The sequence below is a fragment of the Mytilus californianus genome, unplaced genomic scaffold (assembly GCF_021869535.1).
Source record: "Mytilus californianus isolate M0D057914Y unplaced genomic scaffold, xbMytCali1.0.p SCAF_6, whole genome shotgun sequence".
NCBI lineage: Eukaryota > Metazoa > Mollusca > Bivalvia > Mytilida > Mytilidae > Mytilus > Mytilus californianus.
In genome coordinates, this window is record NW_026262712.1 from 4,580,375 (window position 1) to 4,603,527 (window position 23,153).

At 31.0% G+C, this 23,153-nt stretch overlaps 2 protein-coding genes across 2 annotated transcripts in view; both read left to right on the plus strand.

The window, feature by feature from the left end:
* Positions 1-812: 812 nt before the first annotated feature.
* Positions 813-23,153, plus strand: part of LOC127706052 (uncharacterized) — a 317,740-nt gene continuing 295,399 nt past the window's right edge. Inside the window, exons 1-3 of the mRNA XM_052210460.1 lie at positions 813-949; positions 3,070-3,300; positions 6,149-6,223. Of these exons, the coding sequence (XP_052066420.1) occupies positions 878-949; positions 3,070-3,300; positions 6,149-6,223 (378 nt within the window). The 5' untranslated portion in view covers positions 813-877. The remainder of the gene's footprint in view (positions 950-3,069; positions 3,301-6,148; positions 6,224-23,153) is intronic.
* LOC127706054 (uncharacterized) lies at positions 6,958-22,720 on the plus strand. The gene is made up of 17 exons (XM_052210467.1): positions 6,958-7,100; positions 7,629-7,745; positions 8,825-8,979; positions 9,369-9,414; positions 10,556-10,786; positions 11,801-11,875; positions 12,817-12,921; positions 13,518-13,685; positions 14,545-14,628; positions 15,022-15,176; positions 16,226-16,271; positions 16,955-17,191; positions 17,852-17,926; positions 18,839-18,967; positions 19,737-19,928; positions 20,778-20,861; positions 21,834-22,720. The coding sequence occupies exons 3-17, from the start codon at positions 8,951-8,953 to the stop codon at positions 22,293-22,295; spliced, it is 2,118 nt and encodes a 705-aa protein (XP_052066427.1). The 5' UTR covers positions 6,958-7,100; positions 7,629-7,745; positions 8,825-8,950; the 3' UTR covers positions 22,296-22,720.

Sequence of the window (23,153 nt, forward strand, 5' to 3'; positions counted from 1 at the left end):
ACATCATCAATATATCGAAATGTGAAATTAAAGGATCTGGCTTAATTTATACATGTATAAGATAAACAACATATTTTTGTGTATGAAAATGGACTAATACAAATAGATTGACAGATATAAGACATCTAAGTTGATGTTTAGTAAAAATGTCGTAAGTAATTGAATGATGTGCATATAAACAAATTGTCATAGTATCGATGTGAATCCTGGGAGCAAATAAGCATGTTTTTTTTTCTTATTTAGCTATTCCTGATCTGATGTAACTACGTATTTCCTCATCCAATAGTTCGAGTACACAACTTCACCACGTAAAGGTTGCCAATATTTATATACATATGATAGAAAAATATTATGTACAGTTGTCACTAGATTTATAAGTATACATGTAGTTGCGTTGTTTGTGTTGCACATCAGTGTTTCTATTGTTCCGTTGTTTCCTCCTATAGTTGATGTGTTTCCCTCGGTTGTAGATTGTAACCCGGATTTGTTCTCTCGTAATCGATTTGAGACTTTTGAACAGCGGTATACTACTGTTGTCTTTATATATTATCTGCAGTATCTATTTTTTGAAATGTATAGTTTATAAGTTTTATAACTGATTCCCCCTAATGAAGTGCTTGTCGTACAATATTTACAGGTTATTAAGTTAAAGATTCGTGGAAATTATTACAAGAGTGTATTGTTTCTTTTGTTAACATGGACAATGAACTACCACGAACTAGGAAGGTTATTGCACACCACACTAGCCTTACATATCATCTCTTTAAATGTATCGTTTAAAAATAGTTTTATTGTTAAGAGCACTTACCACGAAAATGTCTTTAGATATTTAAATTGACAACCGTACAACTGTTACTATCAACAAATAATTTTTAAAATGGCGAAAATAAATAGAAGTCGTATCACTGTTTCAGCAAATATTATTCTGACCGCCTCTTTGATAACAAGGGTAAGTTAACTTTTAGAATTTTGGGTCCTCAATGCACTTTTAATTCGTACTTGTCTGACCTTTTAACGTATTTTTTTTCGAGCGTCACCGACACTGATGAAACCAAGACGAAACACGCGTCTGACGAAATATAAGCCTGGTAACTTTCACGAGTTTTATTTATTAAATGTACATAATGTTATCATTTATATACTGAACTAATTATTTAATTTCATTGCAAAGAACTGTGTTTTACATAGGAAAGAAAAATAGGAATACAAATTAATGCAGGTTGCATTCAGGAATCATTAGTTATATTACTTTTATATGCAAAATCTTTATATTTTAAAGAAACTTTTAAATAATTATTGAAAAACAAGCCGTATTGAAGTACAAAGGTAATTGTTGAAGGCCGTACGGTGACCTATAGTTGCTTACATTCATGTCATTATGTTTCTGTTGGATAAATGTCGCACACGCATTAATACTCCTTATACGTCTCATCTTTATACAGATGCTCTTTCCCATGTATTTGATGTGTATGCTCATATATCATTATTGTTATAATTTATGTTTTTTATAGAAAATCTCTCTTAATTTTCATGACTTTGTCAGTTTATTTATCCAAATGTTGATGCAGTTGATCAAACTTATTCCCCCTTTTCATACGCAATTTCAAACTTACTTAACGTACATATTGATGTACGTCGTAATTGTCTTAATTTTGTTTTGTTTATTAATTAACAATGACATTATCGGACTATTTAATGAACCCATTTGTTAATTTCTATTCAAGATATGCAGTACAATATATTGATATTATCTTCCAGTTGTGTTCTCAATTGTATTCTTTAAATGTCAAACAATTAGTGCATTTGTTAAATGATTTTTACAACACATGTACTGTGAACCTAGGTAAACGTTTATGGCAAGATAATTCATTAAAACAACACGATTTTCCAAACTATTAATGTTCAAAAGAACTATACTACCTACATTTAATTCTTGATTTGATGAAATCTGAATGTAATGATCTGTCAAATTTGTATCATATATTTGTGTATCAGAAAATTCACCATTACTGCTCTAAGCTTATTAGAACCAACACTTTTAAGATATTCGGAATCCTCCGGTTTTATCCATGTGGTGCCTTTAAAAATTTTGCCCGCTAACCCCTAATTTTCTTTCCATAATTTGATAACATATAGTTCAAAATGTCATCTTTTAAAATCTTTAAAATTCTTGTTATTTTTTCATAATTTTTTAGGGGCCTCGGTGGCCGAGTGGTCTAAGTAGTTACTACTGTAATCACTAGCCAGTCAACACTGAGGTTGTGAGTTCGAACACCGCTCGTGCGAGTGCACTCGACTCCAATCTTAATTGACTAGGATTGTTAGTTTCCCTATCGAAGGTCGGTGTTTTTTTCCGGGCACTCCTGCTTCCTCCACCAATAAAAACTGTCCGCCACGGAATAGCCCAAAAGCGGTGCTAAAAAGTGGCGTCAAAACACCAAAAATCAAAATCAAATCATAATTTTTGAAAGAAAGAAGGTGCCAATGTATAGTGTATGAAAAATCTAGAGAGAATTATTTCCCGCCAAATTTTCAATGGCTATTATCTTGAAAACAAGCACACGGACCCTTCATTTTTTCTGCTTTTTTAGTTCCTTTATTTATATACTATCAATTTATTTCGGTCTTTTTAAAAGCTTGTTTTTTAAACAGAGTAGCGAACATCCTTAAAAGACGTTCAAAACGTTAAGTTAGTTGACCGCGCGTAACTTCGCACGAGGTAGTCGCGATGTTAAGTGGGGAAAATGATACTCATTATCAGTTTTGTACAATGTCGAGTAGAACAGTCTCATCCAATCAAATGTTGATTTTGCTATCAATATTTAAATTCAGTGGAATAATAAACACAACCGTACACATTGAACTAAAGGCTTATCAAATTAACCATAAAAATGCCGGGTGGATCTCACTTGCTATGAAGGATCAAAGCATGTCATACTCCACTAGTAACACCATTCGTGTTGCGCATGTCAAGTAAATTTTTTTTTCGAGCACCATCAGTTAAAAGTAAATGTCAGAAATATGATTTTTTTAAATAAATTACTGGTTTTTAAAACTTATTCATTACAGACACTGACCTTTGGTTTCATATTCATGTCAATATATATCAAAGTAAAAGACGATATTTTAGACGAAAAGGTTATTAAAATTATTGACTTGGAAGTTATAGCCGGGATGCCATTAGGATCAACAGTCAAATCAATTGTATTTTCTCTCATTGGAGTATTTGTGGTAGAACTTATAACCGGCATTTTTGGATTGTATGGAGCTTTTAGAAGGGAAAAGCGAATGTTAGCTGTGGTGAGTAAAAAGACCAAGCATAGTTCCTGATTACTTTTGTTACACACAAATCTATCGTTTTGGTATTTGCGAAATATCTAATTACTAAGAATTATATATACAAATGTATACTCTGCAAAAAAAGAAACACATAATGGATTTTTAAGAATTTTAATACATGCATTTTTAATGGAAATTTTACAATTACTAATAGAGGTATTCACTCAAAACGTGTTTGATTGAGAAGAAGACAGTCAATTCCTTTGAGATTGATGAATAAAAGTAATTTTTTCACAATAAGAGTTACTTCCGGTGCCATTAAAGTTAGTACCGTGTATGACCACCTCTCGCCGCTAAGACTGCAATGCATCTCCTCGGCATGGATGCTATCAATGTTCTAATGTTGTTGCGTGGAATTGCTCGTCATTCCTGTTGCAACATTTATCGGAGCTGATCAAGGGTCTGAGGCGGGAGTTGACACTGGCGCACACATTTATCTAGTTGGTCCCATAGATGCTCAATATGGTTAAAGTCCGGTGATTTGGAAGGCCAAGGTAGCACATTGATGTTGTTCTGCTCAAGATAGTCCATTGTTAAACGCGCTGTGTGAGGCCTAGCATTGTCCTGCTGGAATAACTCCCGCTGTCGGTAAATAACATGCATAAGGTGAGGTTTGAAAATTTCGTCTCTGTACCTTTGAGCTATTAAATTACCCGGAACATGTACCAATTCCGTTTTGTCCAGCCCCTCAATCTGTTGCACCATCGGACTCTAATCCGTCTGTGTAACGGCCTCAAAACGGATCCAAAATACGGTATCCTGGGTCTAATGTCATGTTGACGCAGTTGATAGCGGACTGTTTGTGAGCTGGTTCTTCTCAATCCTGGTATCCCAACTGCAACGGTTTGAACCCGTAGATGAAAAATCCAGATGTAGCGATCTTGTCCAGGAGTGGTTAGGCGAGGTCTACTCCTCGGGCGGTCCTTCGTACAGCCAGTCTGCTAGGATCTGTTCCAAAGTCGCGAACTTGTGCTCTGGTTAACATTTTCAGTTCTTGCTACTTCACTTTGGGACACTCCGGCCTGGAGACGGCCGATGATGATATTTCGAATAGCAGGGTCTTACCTTGGAAACGCAGCGTTTTAACGTTGTGATGAATTAAATCTTCAAACTTAGTCCTTATATGCGCAAAACTGTAACAGTTGACCTTGAATAATGTTAGCCAAATTTCGCAGCGAAATAAGGTCATATGCACTTTTAGTGAGTCGCAAATTTCATGTGGCAGAGGGCCAACTCAAAACGACGGGCATTTAAAGTTTAAAACTTACCTGTAAAAATTCGAAGATGCTATTAACCGTTTCATTTTACCTTGTAATATATATATATATTTTGCATTTTGAAAAATTCATCCGAGCTATGAATGCAGAGATCGTAACATTATGAATATGTTAATTCTAGAAATTTGGGAGTTATTCCTCCCCTTAAAATTTTAAAACTGCTTTAAATAAAAGAATAATTCTCCCCCAAGGAAAGCGCTGATTTTTTTGCCTAGCTTCAACTATACATTTTTGTTATTTATATTTTAAAAGCTGTTCATGTTTGAATAAGTTGTGGATTTTCTACCACTTTTATATTCAATTGACACAAAACGAATAGTACTGTATATTTACTCTCATGGCAAATACATATATAAAAAAATAATATTTAGAAGTAAAGTATATTTTTTTAGCCTAGAAAAAGATACAAATTTTTCAATTCTTTAAAAAACAAATTTCGATGTTTATATTCGCGAGGACGCAACACAATTAACTAATTGGTACATTGTACCGGTTCTACATGGATTGGCTGATATTTAACAAGTAAATAGGAACAATATAAGTTATGTGTATGATGTATTACAAACGATTCCTGACACTGAGGCCAAACAAGTATAAGGACTGAAGCTATAATAAGGTCCATTAAGTTTTGATCAGATGTCGTCTTCGTAAATAAATTTCAATACACCGGGAATGACAGGATTTATTTTATCCCAGAACTCTTAATTATTTTTATTTAATAACTTGGAACCATTTTGGCGTTAATGATAATACACTGTTCAATGTTAATGGATAGTTGGTTAATTGAAATGTTAAAAATAAATCCAAAAAGAATCCCAAAAAAACGATCTCTGTAAATAGTCATGATGTTACTTTATTCATCGCTCTACTGTCCCTATCTACAATACGATATATTGAACGGCATATGTTCAAAGATAAAAAGAACCAAGTATAATATATTCAAACATGTATTGCCAAATGAGATATCATAACTCAAGGGTCGATTACAATTTAAAAATTGTCAGAAATGGATGATGATAGCTTGTATTCAATGCACATTGAATTTTGCTTTCCATTTATTGTTGTTTGTTTATGTTAATAGAAATAAGATGTGGTATGAGTGCCAATGAGACAACTCTCCATCCAAGTCACAATGTGTAAAAAGTAAACAATTATAGGTCAAAGTACGGCCTTGAACATGGAGTCTTGGCTCACACCTAACAACAAGCTGTAAAGGGCCCCAAAATGACTAGTGTAAAACAATGCAAACATAAAAACCAACGGTTTAATATATATATAAAATGAGATACGAGAAACACTTATGAATCACATCAACAAACGACAAACACTGAACAGGCTTCCGACTTAGGAAAGGTGCATACAAATGCAGCGGGTTTAAACATGATCAAAAGGACATAATCTTGGATGTGTTTTTCATTCTTTTAGCGATAACGTTTTAACTGATTAAACGGTCCTCTTTGACATAAAATGCAAGAAATATTTAGTTGAGTTATTTTTTTTTTTATGAATAGCAATTCATTTATTTGTTTTAGGCCGTCATCTTGAGTTCCTTCCTGATTGTTATATATATTATATATATAGTACTTCTTTCGATAATTTATCACAAGGTAAGTTTTGCATTTTAATCAGTTATAGAAATAGAAAGGAAATCTGAAAATTAATAACTTTTTGAATTTGTAAATTCAGAAATTATTGCGTACATTTATCATTGCGATTTTTGAAGAAAGGACAAAAATGCGAGATTAATTATTACGAATTGAGGAAAATTTGCATTTAAATATATGGATCAGATATCAAAATGCGAGTTCTTATTATTGCGATGCTCACCAAGTCGCATTATTCGCATTAATAAAAACCTCGCAATAATTTCTGAATTTACAGTATGAAATTTGAATATTTAAAAAAAAGAAGTGCTTTCGCACACAATAGATATCGTTAATAAAACAAGAGAAGATATGCAAGCAAAGAAAATGTTATAAATATTAATAGACTAGCAAAGCCATTTGCAGACATAAACATAATTAAGTTTTCATTGTTTTTGATTTTGAGCAAACTCAAATTACGCAAGAAAAAAAAAAGAAAAGAAAATTATAAAACAAATCGGAACGCACAACAATTGATCTTATTCAACAAAAACACGGTCATATTAAAACGATTGAAATAGTCGTTGTCTATGTTAATTTGTGATAAATGAAATAGAAAATGCTGTTATCAATCAATAATAGTGTCAATAATGTTATCTTCATTTTGAAATGTACTTACATGTGCATTGTGTTCATGTATATTCCCGGATGTCTTATAAGAAAGACATGCACTAATTTTGATTAGATTACAATATAACTACCTCTTTTTATTTAACAGAAAACAGACCTCAACAACACATTAATTAATTACACAGCAGCATACGAGCTATCTTTATCATCTGGTAATTCACACCTATCATACTGGAATCGTCTGGAAACGTTCCCAGAGTTCTTACAAGAGGTGAGACATTGAATTTGCTGTTTGATGGGACACGTTAACAAGTAGATTTTGTGGTGAAAATAAATGCTTTAATTTAATTATCTCATATTGTGAAACTAAAAGCTTTTGATCTTGACCTAACAGAAAACAAAAAAACTTTTGAAACCTAAAAAAAAAAAGATAGTTATTGCTCAGTCTTTTGCTTCAACAAAAATCGATCACTTTTTAATTTTTTTCTACATTAATTGTAATCATTTTTTTATTTCTGGTATTAGTGTGTATGTGCTATGTTTTGGAATTTAGCTTTTTAAACGTTCATGTTGGATATATTTTCTTGATCATTTAGCTAAAAAGCACAGTACGTTTATTATAAGCTTCCTTAACATGATCCCACGAAAATTTAAAAAAACGAATTATCAGGATAAATCTTTATGTTCTCATAACATGCATAAATCGAATGATTTATAAACTAATTACATTTTGTAATAGAAAAACTATATCCAATGAACACACAACTTACCTGAAAGGAGATTTTCTTTGATTTTGTAGCTTGGATGTCAAAATACCAGCCCAGAAAGAAACTACTGCTGGAGTTTATACGTCCAAGAATTAGGCAGCTATTTAGAAATATACATCGGGATCAGTGTGACGTGTATTGTTTGTCAGGTATTTATCAATACAATGTACAGCTTTTAAAAATGCAATTTTTAAGTGACCATTTAAAATGATTTACGTAGCGATAAAATCTTAAGCAATGATAAAAGTATTTTACAAGTTCAATTCTAACGGAGCACGTTTACTCTTCCAGCCCACCTTAGATCACACTCAGTGATAGTGGGGCTCGTGTTTCTAATTTGTTTTGTTTTCTATGCAGTGTTTTTTTTTCAAATTGTTTGTTGTTTAGTGGTTTTCATTTTTTTGACATGGCGTTGTCAGTTTAAAGTTTTTAATATTCCCTTGGTATCCTCTACCTCTTTTGTTAGTTGTATTGTATTGCCTATTTGGTGAAGTTCGTGTTGTTTAGTTTTTAGTTTTCCATGTTGTGTTTTATATACTGTCATTTGTCTTTGATCGTTTTTCTTTTCTTGTCATAGCAATTAATAGATTACCTAGGTATGGCAAAACCTTTCGGAATTTTGGGTCCTCAATGCTCCTCACTTTCGCCATTTTATTTTGCCTTTTTAACACTTTTAATTCGAGCGTCACTGATGAGTCTTGTAAACGAAACGCACGTTTTGCGTACAACATTTTATTACCGGTATCTTTGAAGTGTTTATTATCAGTTCGCTTTCGACTTAAGAGTTTAATATCACTTTGGTATCCATTGCATTCTTAATAACAATTATAAAAAACCAAAAGACAAAAACATATAATAACTTATTAATTACATAAACCAGACGGACAAATATAGGAAAGAACAAAATAAACACAGGAGAGTAATATCAAATAATGAAAAACAACACGCTATAAGTTCCATGCATTCAAAGCGCTTTTCTAGATTTACATTCAAGGTAGTCTTTCTTTTAATCCAAACTTTTTGTCCGATTCTATAAAGTTAACTGTTTATAGAAGTCTAAGATAAAGTTACATTTAAGTTATCGTTGTGTTCATATAAGTTGTAAGATATTTCAATTTGAGATTAAATGACATGTCCTTAGTGAGATTGAATAATGTGATATCAACGATGTGGTGAAATAACTTAATCAGATAAGATGTTTTTAGTTATTGTAATATTACTATTATAGATATGTTCAATAGTTGCAGCCGAATACATATTCCGTAAACTAGAATTTAAAGAAAAGAAACCAAGCATTTCAGAGAATAAGTATTACCTATTGTTGAGTTTAAAACATGGTATATTACGAAGTTTGATGATCTTCATAAAGGATAATTGGAGCAGGTAAAATATAGCATTGTTTCAATCGGGCAATGCATTTGTCAGTTAATTATAGTAATCTAGTTAGTGTAGAATAACAGGATATTTTATTAGATATAACATTTTATAAGTAACTATCGGTGTCATATCTTATTTGTAAAAAAATATTAACATTTTCATACTTTTTTAGCAAAAGACGACAAAACGTATAATGCTAATCAAAAACCTTTCAAAACTCTGAGGTTTTATTCGACAAGTTGGACAAAATTGAGATTAAGAATAAAGGCTGTTAACGTTAATGAAAATTTAACTTAGTATTTGATAACACCATTGAAGAAACATTAATTGTCGAAATGCGCATTTGGTGCAGTAACATTAGTACCGTTATATTATTAAACTATTTTTCGTTCCAGGTCAAAAGTTGTATTTGCATCGGTCATACTTAAAATAAGCTCACTTGTAAGTAATGGTATATATGAACTAGCTGTCATCAAACAATGAAATCAACACGTTATAAATTTTTTGCGTCTGAAGCGCTTATTTAGATTGACCTTCATCGGGAACGCTCAAAGCCGAATATTGAAAGCCAAGGATGAATAAGAACCGAAACAGTTAAAGAGCGATATAGCCAAAAAGGGCATAAACAAAAATCGATTTAAGGCCAACTTTGCTTTAAGGAGTTAAAGCCCCTACTTTCTATAAACCGACAATTTTAGAAAGGTTTGTTATAAATGATGTCAAAATCGAAATACTGATTTTTTAGCTGATGATACACTCGGGATCTGAAAGTCCACCAACAGAGGTACAGACCCAGTGCTGTAAAAAAAGAAAAAAACACATGATAAATGTCATGCGCCTGAGGTCCTTTTCTGGATTTACCTTTACCAGGAATGCTCCAATAACTTTGCGACTTTCCCATAATATTCATCATTCGTAGTAGAAATGTAAATGACATCACAATTTTGCTTACTTGATTACGTATTTTTTCATCACGTTTATATCTTGCTGGCGTTATTATAGAATTGTAAGTCTTTCACAATGTGATGTGGCATCAAATTGCTTCAATGTTAATTATAAATTTCGCCTCGGTCTTTAAATAAATCTATAAGAAGTATCTACTGATACGCACAAATCTGAAACTTAATACACCTTAGTATGCCATTTAATGCTGCAACAGATACAAAAAGAAAAAGGAAATAGAAAAGAAAAGCAAATTCCACTTTAGTTCTACGCTCAATAATATAATACAAAAATAAAAAAGATAATGTATACTTGCCAATGAAATAACTCTCCACCAGAGACAACATGGCCATACAGCCTCTACCAATGAGCAAAAACAATATTGCATATCTAACTATAATTCCCCGAAATGACAAATGTAAAACAGTTTAAAATAAAAAAAAAAAAAAGAGAACGGCCAGATTTATGTACAAAACAATGAACGAAAAATAAATATGATACAAAGCAACAAACGAAAACCACTGAATTACAGGCTCATGACTTGGGACAGGCACATACAGAATTTGGCGAGGATACATTAGTTTGCTGGCGATAAACCTTGTCCCCAACATTGAACCTAAACTTAGTTCATATATTTTAGGTAGCAGGTCTTGGGCTTCTTGGACTAGGATTAACTCTAATAGGAGACGTTTTTATTAGTGATGGCTCTCTTAGACATATATTTTATAAGATGCAGTTTTACCATTACTATTTCTATGATATACTAGTGGGTCTAGCTGCAGCATCGGTTGTCATTGGAATATGTACTTTGTTGTTGGCAGTTCTTGGCTTAGTTGGATCCTGGAGAAAATCGCAACGCTTTCTTATTACGGTACGTAGATAACAAACAAAAAGATATTTGATAATGATTGACAAATCGTACGATTGATGGCTTCAAATTTCTAACTGTAAAAAATGTCACACAACTCCATATAAAACCTACAAAAATTTGTACGTTTTGGAATACTTATATAGAATATACCTCTCCGGTAAAATACCACCGGATAATGTTGACACCATTTTAAACCTCGTTTTAACAATTGTAATGCATAAAAATTCTGTCTTTTTCGCTTTTGTTGGTTGGTGTTTCAACAGAAGAAAAATCCAATTCTCTTGCAATATGCATTCAAACAAAAAATTCTAATAAAAATACAGATAGATATATATTGGAGACCCAGGTGCATTAATTTATTTCCCTGTACAACTCTAATACATGCACGATATTTCTGAGGTCTCAAATTTGTTTTCAAAGGCATGTTTATATTATTATGTTTTTCCCTGCTTTGTACTCAATTTATGTGCACTTGGCAGCAAATTAGGAATGACAGATTTTCAAAGTTAAGGTCTACCCCAAAAAAAAAAAAGAAACATAGAACATAGTTCTTCAGTTATTTTTTTCCTGTCTGTTGTGTTTTATATCCCGAAAATGATTTCTGTTTGTCATTAAAAATACCTTTTTATTCAAAATTCAAGCTCTTAAAGAATCGATTTTATTTTTACAACTATCAGATTCTCAGCACAATACTAAAGGTCTGGCGCGAACAACTTTATATTCAAATTAACATAATTTGAAAATATGTGATGTAGGACATAATACTCACTCGATGACTTTCATTTGTTGTAATAGTAATTAATTAGTTTAATTGTAAATTATCTGAAGATGTAAACAAAATTAACGATCTGCATAGTGTGTGTTTCATTCTTGTTTAGTCTGAAATATACCGTGAGATGTTAAGTTAGACATTTTAATTTTTGTCTTTGCGAAATAAGTCATCATTCCTTTGAATTACATCACTTTAACCATATTTTCTCACTTCATTGAACATGTTGAAACCTTTCATTCTAGAGCTCTGTTCTGTCTTTTGCTTTGCATATACCAAGAATTATTGCAGTTGTATTATGGATAGTTTTTATTGAAGAGGTAAGCAATAGTATTTCTATCTTTTTATTGTTTAGTAAAAAGTAGATTTACGGAAAGCCATACTTGACCCTATGATTGAGTATATTACAACTAAAAAACAACAATACAAATTTCACATTGAATTTGTACTATTAGTGCAAAATATCTTCTTTTGTCTATGTTTATATGTTCCGTAATTCATGTACGATTTTAGCATGCTTTATATTAAGACCCAATTTTTGGAGTCTATGATTTCAATATAAACATTGACACATTATGGCATATTTCGAAATGTAGGTTGCGGCAATACGTCCTGAACATAAAATTCAAATCTATCTTAGGTCAATTTTGCCTGAATGAGTGTTTAACTGGCATTAAAATATATTAGTGACCTAAATGATATGAACAGATTGCTCGAATAATAATTTTATTTTGCTTTCTAACATTTACCCTTCTGAGCTTGATGTTTTTTATCTTGAACAATGTGCTTCACATTTTAGTTCAAATAAGGATCCTACTGCTTTTGACTTATAATATCAGTATTATTATACCATGTACTTGTGATTTAGAATATTTGAATATGACATACAACCTTTTGTCGTGTATATTTGCTCCATTTGATGGTTTTACTAGGATTTATGGATACAGCAAACTAATAAAAAAATCAGCTATTCGTTTTGTCAAGAAAGTGTAGGATTTGTAACAACCATTGTTGCCCTATCAAAATAGTAACAGCGATATCTGTCATCCTTATAATAAAGTTTTATTGATAAATGAAAACATCACGTTATAAATTTCAATGCGTAAAAACGGCATTTCAAGTCTAACAATTTTGGTTAACAAATATTTCAACCATACCAAAATGGTGGAACAAACAGTAAACCTTTCGGTATATATTCTATTTAATATAGAAATATTCTGCAAAAATTTGTCCTTAAAACGTAACATAACTTCCTTTGCAGATCAACGATGGTATGAAATTTCAGTTATGGTTACAACAATTAGGATATTTTTATGGAGGCAACGGAAATGAAATCACGGGAAAGTGGAATGACATGATTATGACTGTAAGACATATTACACATAAACATGGTTATTATGAACCTTTTTTTTTTAGATATTCTTGTGTACTGACATTTAAAATTTGTGAGATCAATGATAATGTACGTGAGACTAGATACGTGTTGCTTTTTTTTTTATCTATCAAGAAACATGCGTATACATTTTGTACTTCAGATGGAACATAAATATAAAGGAAAGATTATCAGAATAAGTTGCAAATTGTATGGCAGATGATCTCTACGATTTAGGCTAATGCAAAGACAAATTGAAAGACAAGATTATTTCTTATTTGTCATATGACGGATAAAACCGAAAAAAAAGATAACATCATCGAAATTTTGGTAATTTTCAAAGGCGTTTGAAGATGTTTCAATACATGAAGACTAAAATTAAACTACGAACGTACCAATTATCAATAAAACATCAATTGAATACATATCAATTGCTAAGATAAAATGCAGTGACATATACTGTATATTAAGTAATAGTAAGGGTTGTGGCTAATCCTGTTCAAATGCAAACATATATGAAATCAATAACAATGGACGTCACAGAATAAGGCATGACTACATGATATTATGTTCTATGAATATGTTTTCAGCTGCAGTGTTGTGGTGTCAATTATTACTCCGAAACACATACGACCCAGGGAATACAGTTCTGTTGTAAAAATGCTCATCCCAGAATACTAGACAAAGAAGATCCAAACACAAATTCATATAGTGAAATTTTCAATTATTTTGGTGGCTGTGGTGGGTACAAAACAGATGTAAGCCTGTTAAACACTTGATAATAAATCAGTTGCTTAAAATCTGTTTACTATAACCTTATTGCTACACATTTAACAGAAAGGTCGCGGTCAAGTGTAACCACATTGGTTATGAGTAAGCTTGTCAAAAACAGGACGTAATTGTACAGTCATAGATTTTAATACATCAGCATGAATAAACATAAATTTGAGATAGCTAACGTTATGTGTCGTTTGACCAAAAATGATAAAACAAAAATCCGGAATAAAATATTGCATACGCTTCTGTATCCACACGCACAAAACATGTTAATTCAAAAACCCATCTATTTTATCAACCCAAAATGTAAAAAAAATTCAATATTGGAATACATAACCGGCCTTAATAATTATCTACTCTTACAAAAATGACTTGCAAAGACAAACAACAAAGTCGATTGACACATACATCGTAGTTAAAAATGTACAGTTATAATATATCTTTCTGTGAGAAGAAAAGAATGTATAAACAATCTTAACCATTGCATGTCTATCTGTATATCGTAGAAGTAAAAAACCTGATAACTAATAAATATACAATTAACCTGATCAAGAAAACGAATAGTTATATAATTCTCTAGCTACTACAGGAAGCTATAGCTTTCAGTTTGAAATGTTTTCTCAAAAATGAAAAAAATAAAACTGCTGCTACCACTCTAGTAACAGAATATTTAAAAATATGTTTAAACGTTAAAAAAAAATTCCTCAAGAAATTTAAGTTTAATTTGTACATTTTATAAAAAACAGTTGTATTCAAAATAAAGCAATAGATAAAATTAGTTGGTATAAATACTGTTATGGTACAAGTACGTTTTGAACATATATAAGTCTTTACTTTAAGACATGTGCAGAAGTAATATTGGAAAAGACTGAGATGTTTGTTGGATGGTTTCTTACGATCTTGTTGCTGCAAATTGTTTTAGAGGTATATAAATATAATGTAATATATTTTTTGTTTGTTTTTGGGGTGTCAAACTATGTAAGTTGATATATTCGAAGCATATGTAAAAGTAAAAAAAATATATCAAATAAACAGAAAAAAACAACATACAAACCATAAGTAAATAAAGAAAAAAATAAAAATTGATATTGAAAAAAATACATCAAGGATATATCATTAGCAACTTTATATATATATTTACCCACAACTTATTTGTAATGTTTCTGATGATTCATTTCTATTATGAAGTATTAAAAAAAATATGTGATTACTTAATCGGCGCACCTGGTTATATATTTCGAGGGGTACTTTTAAATTTTCAATTGATGCATCTCAGTGAATCATTCTACAAAGTTGCATATATATTGTTTGCCTTAGATCATCGGTGGCCTGTTTGTGAACAAGGAATATTCAGATATACTGTCGACGGAAAAACCAGACAGCTCAACAGGAGATGAAATGAATACAAAGTCTGTAATATTTAGAAAAATTTTCAGAGGAATGAAATCTTTCTTTTTAAGTAACTGGAAAAGGTAATTGAACAAATAAGTAAATGCTATTTTATTTTTTTTTTAGGTATATGGTTAATTATAGTTGTACATGACGAATAACGCGTATTATTTATATATTTAACTCTGTAAAACAGAAGCATAGATATAATTTCGTACCATTATTATTTTGTTATTACTAAAAAGAAAGTGTGAGCAAGTATCAACATAATCTATTTAGATATTTGATGTATACTCAGTTTTTAATACATGTCATCTGCTAATTTTTTGTTAATATAAATTAGCGATGAATTCAACAAAGATGCAGAAGCTCATTTACACAGGCGCTCTTATGCTTTTAATGCCAATTTTACCTATCTTGTCTGTTTGTTTTGTTCACATATTGTTGTTAATATAATGGCATTTTATGCGACTGTCATGCAAGTGAGAGGTTTAGATACCTTTGAAACAAGGTTCAATCCACCCTTTTCTACTAAAGAAAATGCCTGTTCCAAGTCAGGAAGATGACAGTTGTTGTCCATTCGTTTAATGTGTTTGAGATTTTGATTTTGCCATTTGATTAGACACTTTCTGATTTAAATTTTCCACGGAGTTTTGGTATTTTTTTTATTTTACATTTTTTGTAGTTTATGTCTTAGTGATTCAGATATGTACCCTCTAGTAAAAATGACCTAACAAAATTGACCACCTTCCCCAAGAGCAGATAAACAAATAATAAAAAATAAACATAAAATATCAATCAATACAATGACTGTATTTTTTTCTGAACCAGAAGCACATTTTGACAATTATATTTCATTAGTGTTGCTCGATGCAAAAGTATTTAAAAATCCAAATATACGAGCTTAGAAACAAAAAATAGACAAACAATATAGCCATAGCCAGACAATGAATAAGAGCTTTGCATGAGTGAGATATTCCTTAATGTTGAGCAATTGTCAATAGTCCACAATCGGAGTTATATATAACACTCTAGTATAAAGTCATCCATATCTATTTAATGAAAATCATGTATAATGATTTTAATCTACGACAAATCATGTTTTTAATATAAAACTTTACTTACATTATAGGTCTAAATTAACCTTAGTACGCTTCACATCTCTCGGAACTATATTTGTAAGTATATTTTTTATCTTATCAAGCTGTATATGTTAATTATGGAATCATTGGTGTTTCTTGTTTTTTCAATTTTTCAGTATTCTTAGAATTTTTAGGAAGGGATATTGACTTATACAATATATAAGGTATATCTCATTTTAGACAATAACCAACCGTACAACAGAATGATCATCTACGAATGCTTAATCACATTACGAGATAATAACGTCTTTAATTAGATAATTTCGTAAGATACTAATTCTACCCCTTCAAAAGAGTAGACAACTTTAGATAAATTAACTAAACCCTTACGGTTCGTTTTCTGACGTTAAATGTAGCAGAATAAACATTAGATTGACAAAGTTAAAAATAACAAATACTATACATCAGATTGCGTTTTGCATCGGGTTGTGCCGAAGATATTTGAGTTCAATCCTTTAATCAATATTTGCCTTGCATGACCACGTATAATCCAAGGAAATGAGCCACAAAATGTTTACAAATTGAAAATTACTGAGTAAAGAATAAATGAAATTAGACAAATGCAAACATTTCTCCAACTGTTCATGATATGTGTGTGAGCTAAACGCTGTTAAACGAGATTGTCTAAAAAAGAACTAAGTAACGTTGCATGTAATTTTACAAAGTCTTTATTGTTGTTTGTCAAATAACTACTATGAATATTTGTTTCAATCTTACAGATGTGTAGCCTTGTGGTGCTTTGTCTAGCCATCAATATAAGATACGACAAAGTTTTTGGAAACTCGGATATACAAGACATATTCTCAAGAATCAATGTTACCGACCATACCTTCACAAGGGCCGTCAACATATTTTCCATTGTGACTGTCACCTTTTCGTCTGTATCTATATCAGTTGTTATATTTTCCATCTTTGTTATGGCTTTACCAAAATGGAAATCAGTTCTGAATATTGTGGTGAGACTTTTAATATTTGAATGCTGTGAAATAATGTTTGACCGTTATTTTGTTTCAGGATCATAATTCATTGAGGTTTAAAGCATTGGCGTATCTTGTATAGGATAACTTTACAGAAAATGTACTTTATCTATTATGCAAATGAATGTTCTGTTCATGATAAACGCTTATTTGAAATATCGATAAAACGCTAAACACTGATAGTTATCCCTAGGTCAATGATAACAAATTTCAAGTAGAGTTACGGGTTTAAATCATGATCTGATGAAGTGTTCTCGTATTTACTTGATATCTATAAAATTGGAGATTTTGTTCACGATATCAAAAAAAAAAAGAATATGTAATTACTTGCTAGAAGTTGTATGCGTTTTTTTCCAATTGTGTGTTTGCTTGCACTCCTTATGTACTTTGAATAACCAAAAATTAAAAAAAAAGACAATTAATAAACTGTTGAAAACTATAGTTGGTATAATTTAATGGGACAATATATATAGCTGAAAACAAAGTCCATGAAAATCTAAAGTAATTATGGTAATAGCACAAATATATCTAGAATATAGAAATGTATAAAATTAATTCATTTATGAAGCCAAAACCTCAACAATATAATAACAAAACCCACATTCAAATCAAGTTAAGCATACCATTTTTAATTTATAGACTGCAGGGTTATTGAGTGCTGTGGTAGTTGCCAACATTGTACAAATAGGATTATGGGGAAAGTTCTTGGCAGGAGTAAGTTGACCAATAAGATGATGTATGTATTGATAATGTCTTTGAAAGAGGCGTACGTGTTACATAGTTTTATTATGTGTTGGTAACGTTAGTGAAACAAAATTAATGATCTTTGCTTATATGTTAACTTAACTAATTACAGTCAAAGCTTTTAGAAAAAAAAAAATCATAATTCTATAGCATTACAATTATAGAAAAAGACATCAATTGTATTACATATCAACACAATAGTGCTAGCAAGTGATAATCTCGGGCACGGAACAGTAAACAACAGTAGCATCAAAATAAATTAAATATACTAGGCTTATAACTTTGTACAACAGACGTCCGCTCTGTCTACTGTAGAGTCTTCAATTGCACACGAATCAAACAATATGAAGTTGAAATATAAACAAACTAAAGTGAACAGTAATCACCATAATATTTAAATATGTAACGAAAAAAATGTTTTCTAGCCATATAAGTGTATACAATTCCCATTTGGAGTCTTCTATTTTATAGATAACATTTCTGAAGTCCAAATATAAAATTCAAATGTAATCATGATTACGACTTTGAGGTTTGCAAATGAAATCGACACTTGGAGAGCATACTTTTGTTTTTGTTTGTTTTCTATGTCCTTTTGTTATTAATTTTAATTCGACATCTTTATTTATGTATTACAAGGAGAGACGGAATAAACTAAAAGCATATCTGAACTCACGAGTTATAGTCAAAACGACAAACAACCAAACAATACAGTCTACAACATTTAAAAAATACAGCAATACAAACTAAAGACTGAGCAACACAAACAACACAAGAAAATCTGGAGATGATATGTACTATAATGATATATAATAAAAGATTATGGAGAAAATCGTCAAAACAATTTTGCTGTCATCATCACTGAATATTTGAATTTGGTTAAAGGTTTCATCAGAGCTAGAAAATGAACTAAGGGCACAATTTGTTAGTCAAGATGGCGGCTATCAGTACTCTCAGAATTCAGCAACATATGACACGTCATTATCACTCTCTTGGAACACGCTTTTTGTACAGGTATGACTTAGGAAGATGATTTAAAAATCTTAAGATGTAAAGAAAATATTTGTTTTTAGTCAATAAACCAATAGTTTAATAATGAATAAACAAGAGTGACAAAGACATCTGGCGTATTTTAGTCATTCAATTTGTAAGAACTACTTTTCTTTATTCAATGAAATTTGCTGTACAAAATATTAAACATAACTATAGAATTTACAATTATATGTATCTACATGGCATAGATAGTTTTTCTGTTTCGAAAAAAATATATACTTTTATGGGGGTATATAAAAACCGTACCAAATTTTTAAACATGGCAGCAAAAAACCAAAGAAAAATAAAAGTGAAGTTCGTTATCGCTTTATATAAAAAGTATGTCTCTGTCCTTAATCTGTCTAAATAACTTCATTAAAACTCATTAGAAACTATGATCTTACAATGTACTGTAAACCAACTTTTTTTCGCGGATACTTCAATTTGCATGTAGCACTGTCTAACCCACTATACGCCGATTACACATCACGATTTTCAAATTCACTTTATGTAATGCAATTAGACAAAACAATGTTAGATAAGGAAAGATCCTAGTTTAAATTTTTATAATGATTTATATTCGCGTGATTTTACCACTCGCGAAAATCGTTAAAATTAATTGCTCGCAAGTTGGTTTAAAGTATTGGAAAGGACTGCAAAATATTTGGAAAAGTACGCAATTTAAAATATTGTGAGTGATTTTAAGAAACAGTGCAATCATGGATATTATTTTTCAACCTTGCACTTATAGGCAGAATGCTGTGGAGTAGGATCCTTGATAGAATCATCGTTTACCTCCACCAAGTGGTACTCGTCTGGGGATAGATCTGGTAATCGAATCCCAGTACAGTGTTGTTTATCTCAGTCCGATGTATTCCCGTACTCTACTAGGACAGATAGCCATTGTACATCTTCTATGCTAGATGGATACTTTTACTCACAGGTTAGTACTGTTTTCTTTCATTTTTGTGGGAAACAATTTTCGTGAATTGAGGGAAAAATGCGTATTCGTGGATAATTGATTTATTGCTAATTACAAGCCTATAGAACATTTGTAATTCAATGAATGTTTTAATTCATGGTTCATCTTTACGCATAAACTCCAAGAAAATTAGTATCTCCCGAATGATAATAAATATAATTGAAATTTTCTAATAATTGATGTGAACGGTGTCTTGTTTTGTTTACAAAATAATAGCTTTATTCAGGACAATTTCAAACAAATGAAGCAGAACGACACAACGAAAAGTAAAAGAACCGTACGAAACTTTACAATTACTATAATGTTAATTATAATGATAATATTCAATTGGAATTCTTATTTTAATTAAACAATTATTTACTAAAAGTGATACATAATTTTAAAATCGGCTATAAGTGTGAGGTTCTCAATGAATGACACCGTATGCAAATATGTGTTCAAAAATATTTTGACAATAATAGAGTTTAAATTTTAAGCGAAAAGATACATATCATTTTGAAAACAAATAGTAATTCAATCGGAATGAAAACACAATTTACGTGAGATCTCCCCTAAATTTTGGTGGGGTTCGTTTTGCTTAGTCTTTAGTTTTCTGTGTTGTGTTTTGTGTACTTTTGTGTGTGTGTTGGCATTTATTCTTTTTTAGCCATGACGTTGTCACATTGTAGTCGACTTGAATTTTAATTTCCCTCTGGTGTCTTTCGCCTCTCTTTTAATGTCTTTCTTTCATTTAACAAGTTGCTAAATAGAATCAGTGTCCGCTACATCAAGTAATATGAAAAAATAAAATAATAACAATATATCTTTCAGTCTTGTGATGATGCAGTAGAAAAAAGAATAAAGACATACAGCATAATCTTCTTTGTTTTCATGGCGATCACCATTTTAACAGAGGTATGTATGGTACTATCAAAAATATTTAAGTCAGATGATGTGATCAAAAGTTCTCTAAATTATTTCGTAGTTTGATATGGACTTACCATGATATATCAAGTAATTATTCCAATTAACAACACATTTTTGATGCGCTAACGATATCTATATTCAATATAATAAATAATTTTGTATGAAACTGGTATTTAGCTAAAAGCTACAGTATATATCAGATTCTACATTAGCACCAACTCAAACAGTTTGAATGGCATGCTAATTAAAAAAAATGACTTACATATCCCCGTCTTTAACCAACAATACGGTATTATCCACGTTTAATGGTCTCACATTTTACGGCTGTTATCTGTTCTTTGACCGGGTTGTTGTCTCTTTGACATGTTCCCCATTTCCATTCTCAATTTTATCATTATGAGCAGGTAACACTTCGGGTAGATAACGAATAGTGCTTCGAGTTTTTTTAATTGTTCGATGAAACAAATTGGTTTCATTAGTTGTTCAATTGGCATTCAAACATACAGCGTCACAATTATAAAACTAAAATTAAATCAGATTTACATGACAATGTTAACTATTTTTCGCAATGCAACTGCTGAACTCGTCTTAGCCCTGATCAATACTGTGCCGAAACAAGAGGCAAACACAATAAAGTATGTGAGGAATACACATAACAAATGACGTGAAGAATACATATCACATGTATATAAATACATCAATTGCGTTTTTGTGATGTTTGGTTACTGTCATGTTTAATCCACACCTCATTTTATTAATGTTTCGCAATTGTATTAAGCCATCTAAATTTCAAGTTTGGAGAATGAAATTGTTATCAATACAGGAATGAACAATGTTATAACAGTTTCTGTAAATGTAAGAAATGTGTCATTTGGTACTTATTATAGTGACTATGACTTCACGGGGTAATTTGAAATGAAACTTTAACTCAGAAAATCAAATTTCTAATCATTTTTTCAGATATGTTGCATTATGATGACTGTATTCAATGTTATAAGATTGAAGAAATTACCCCTGGTTTTTAAAGCTGGTGACGACACAAAAGAAATCATTAGAGAAAAGGAGAAAAGTATGCTGGAACAATCAATTGGGGATGAAGCAAATAAATCCAGAAACAAAAAAATACAAAAGGATAAGCCAGAAAAAATATCACAACTCAAGAAGTCGAAGTCGAGAGGAGCATTTGATTTACAAAAGAAAGAAAGTACAACTATTCAGGAAAATCATGAAGACAAAATTGAATTACAACCTGTAAAACCGATTGGAATTGAAAACAAAAATAATGCCGCTATCGAAAATAAGCAATTAGACACAGTCTCTGGGACAAAAGTAAATAATGTTGCGGAAGATGAAACAGTGGCTGAAAAAGATACCACAGTTAGGGACACCAAGATCGATGATGCAACGGACACAACCAACTAGCAAAATCTAGACAAATAATAATATGAATAGTTATTACAAGATTGCTAGTTTTACTTTTGACAATGTGCATAATAGAACATAAATCAGTAGAATTTATAAATGTTTTAATTCTGTAGAAGTAACAATGAAGTACTTTGCTGTATATTTTTTTCTCGCTTATAAACTAACCAATCGACGCTTGTGTTATGCAGTTGTTGACAAAACGCTCAAAAGTGTGTGAAGAAAGCGGGAAAAAACAGAATAGTAATTTTTCTCATAATAAAGACAACAACATCAACAATGTTGATTTCGGTAACCATACTAATAAAATATTATTCGAAGCTTGAGTTATACATTTTCAATCATTTTCTGAAAAACTATTTTATTTGTTTTGTTTGTCTTGTTATCATTATTTTATTAATATCAATTTAAAAAAAGCTGTTCAATTTTTTTTATTTTGCTGCATATTAAAAAAAAAATGGAAAAACATTAACATACAATCTATGAATCTCGTTCCATACACCAATTTGCAAAAGACAGAGGGAAAGGATATGATTGTGCGAAAATAACAGTACTTTTACATGCATTCGCGGTCATTTTGAAGTATTTGGATTACAAGTTTTAACCAAAACACGGTATGCTTGCATTTAATCACTTTTAGTCTTATTTGTTGATGCATATCTTCCGATTGTTCATATATTTTTTTCCCTGAAGTCTGCAGACTGGTTGCTTCTTATTGTTAAAATAATTTTAAACTTTAATTGGCTGGGAACAACTACGATCTTGATATTGTGTGTACACATATTCTGTTGGTGAACAGTTTACCGACATCCACATTTGTTTTAATGAATTGAATCGCTGGAATGCTAGTTTAATGAC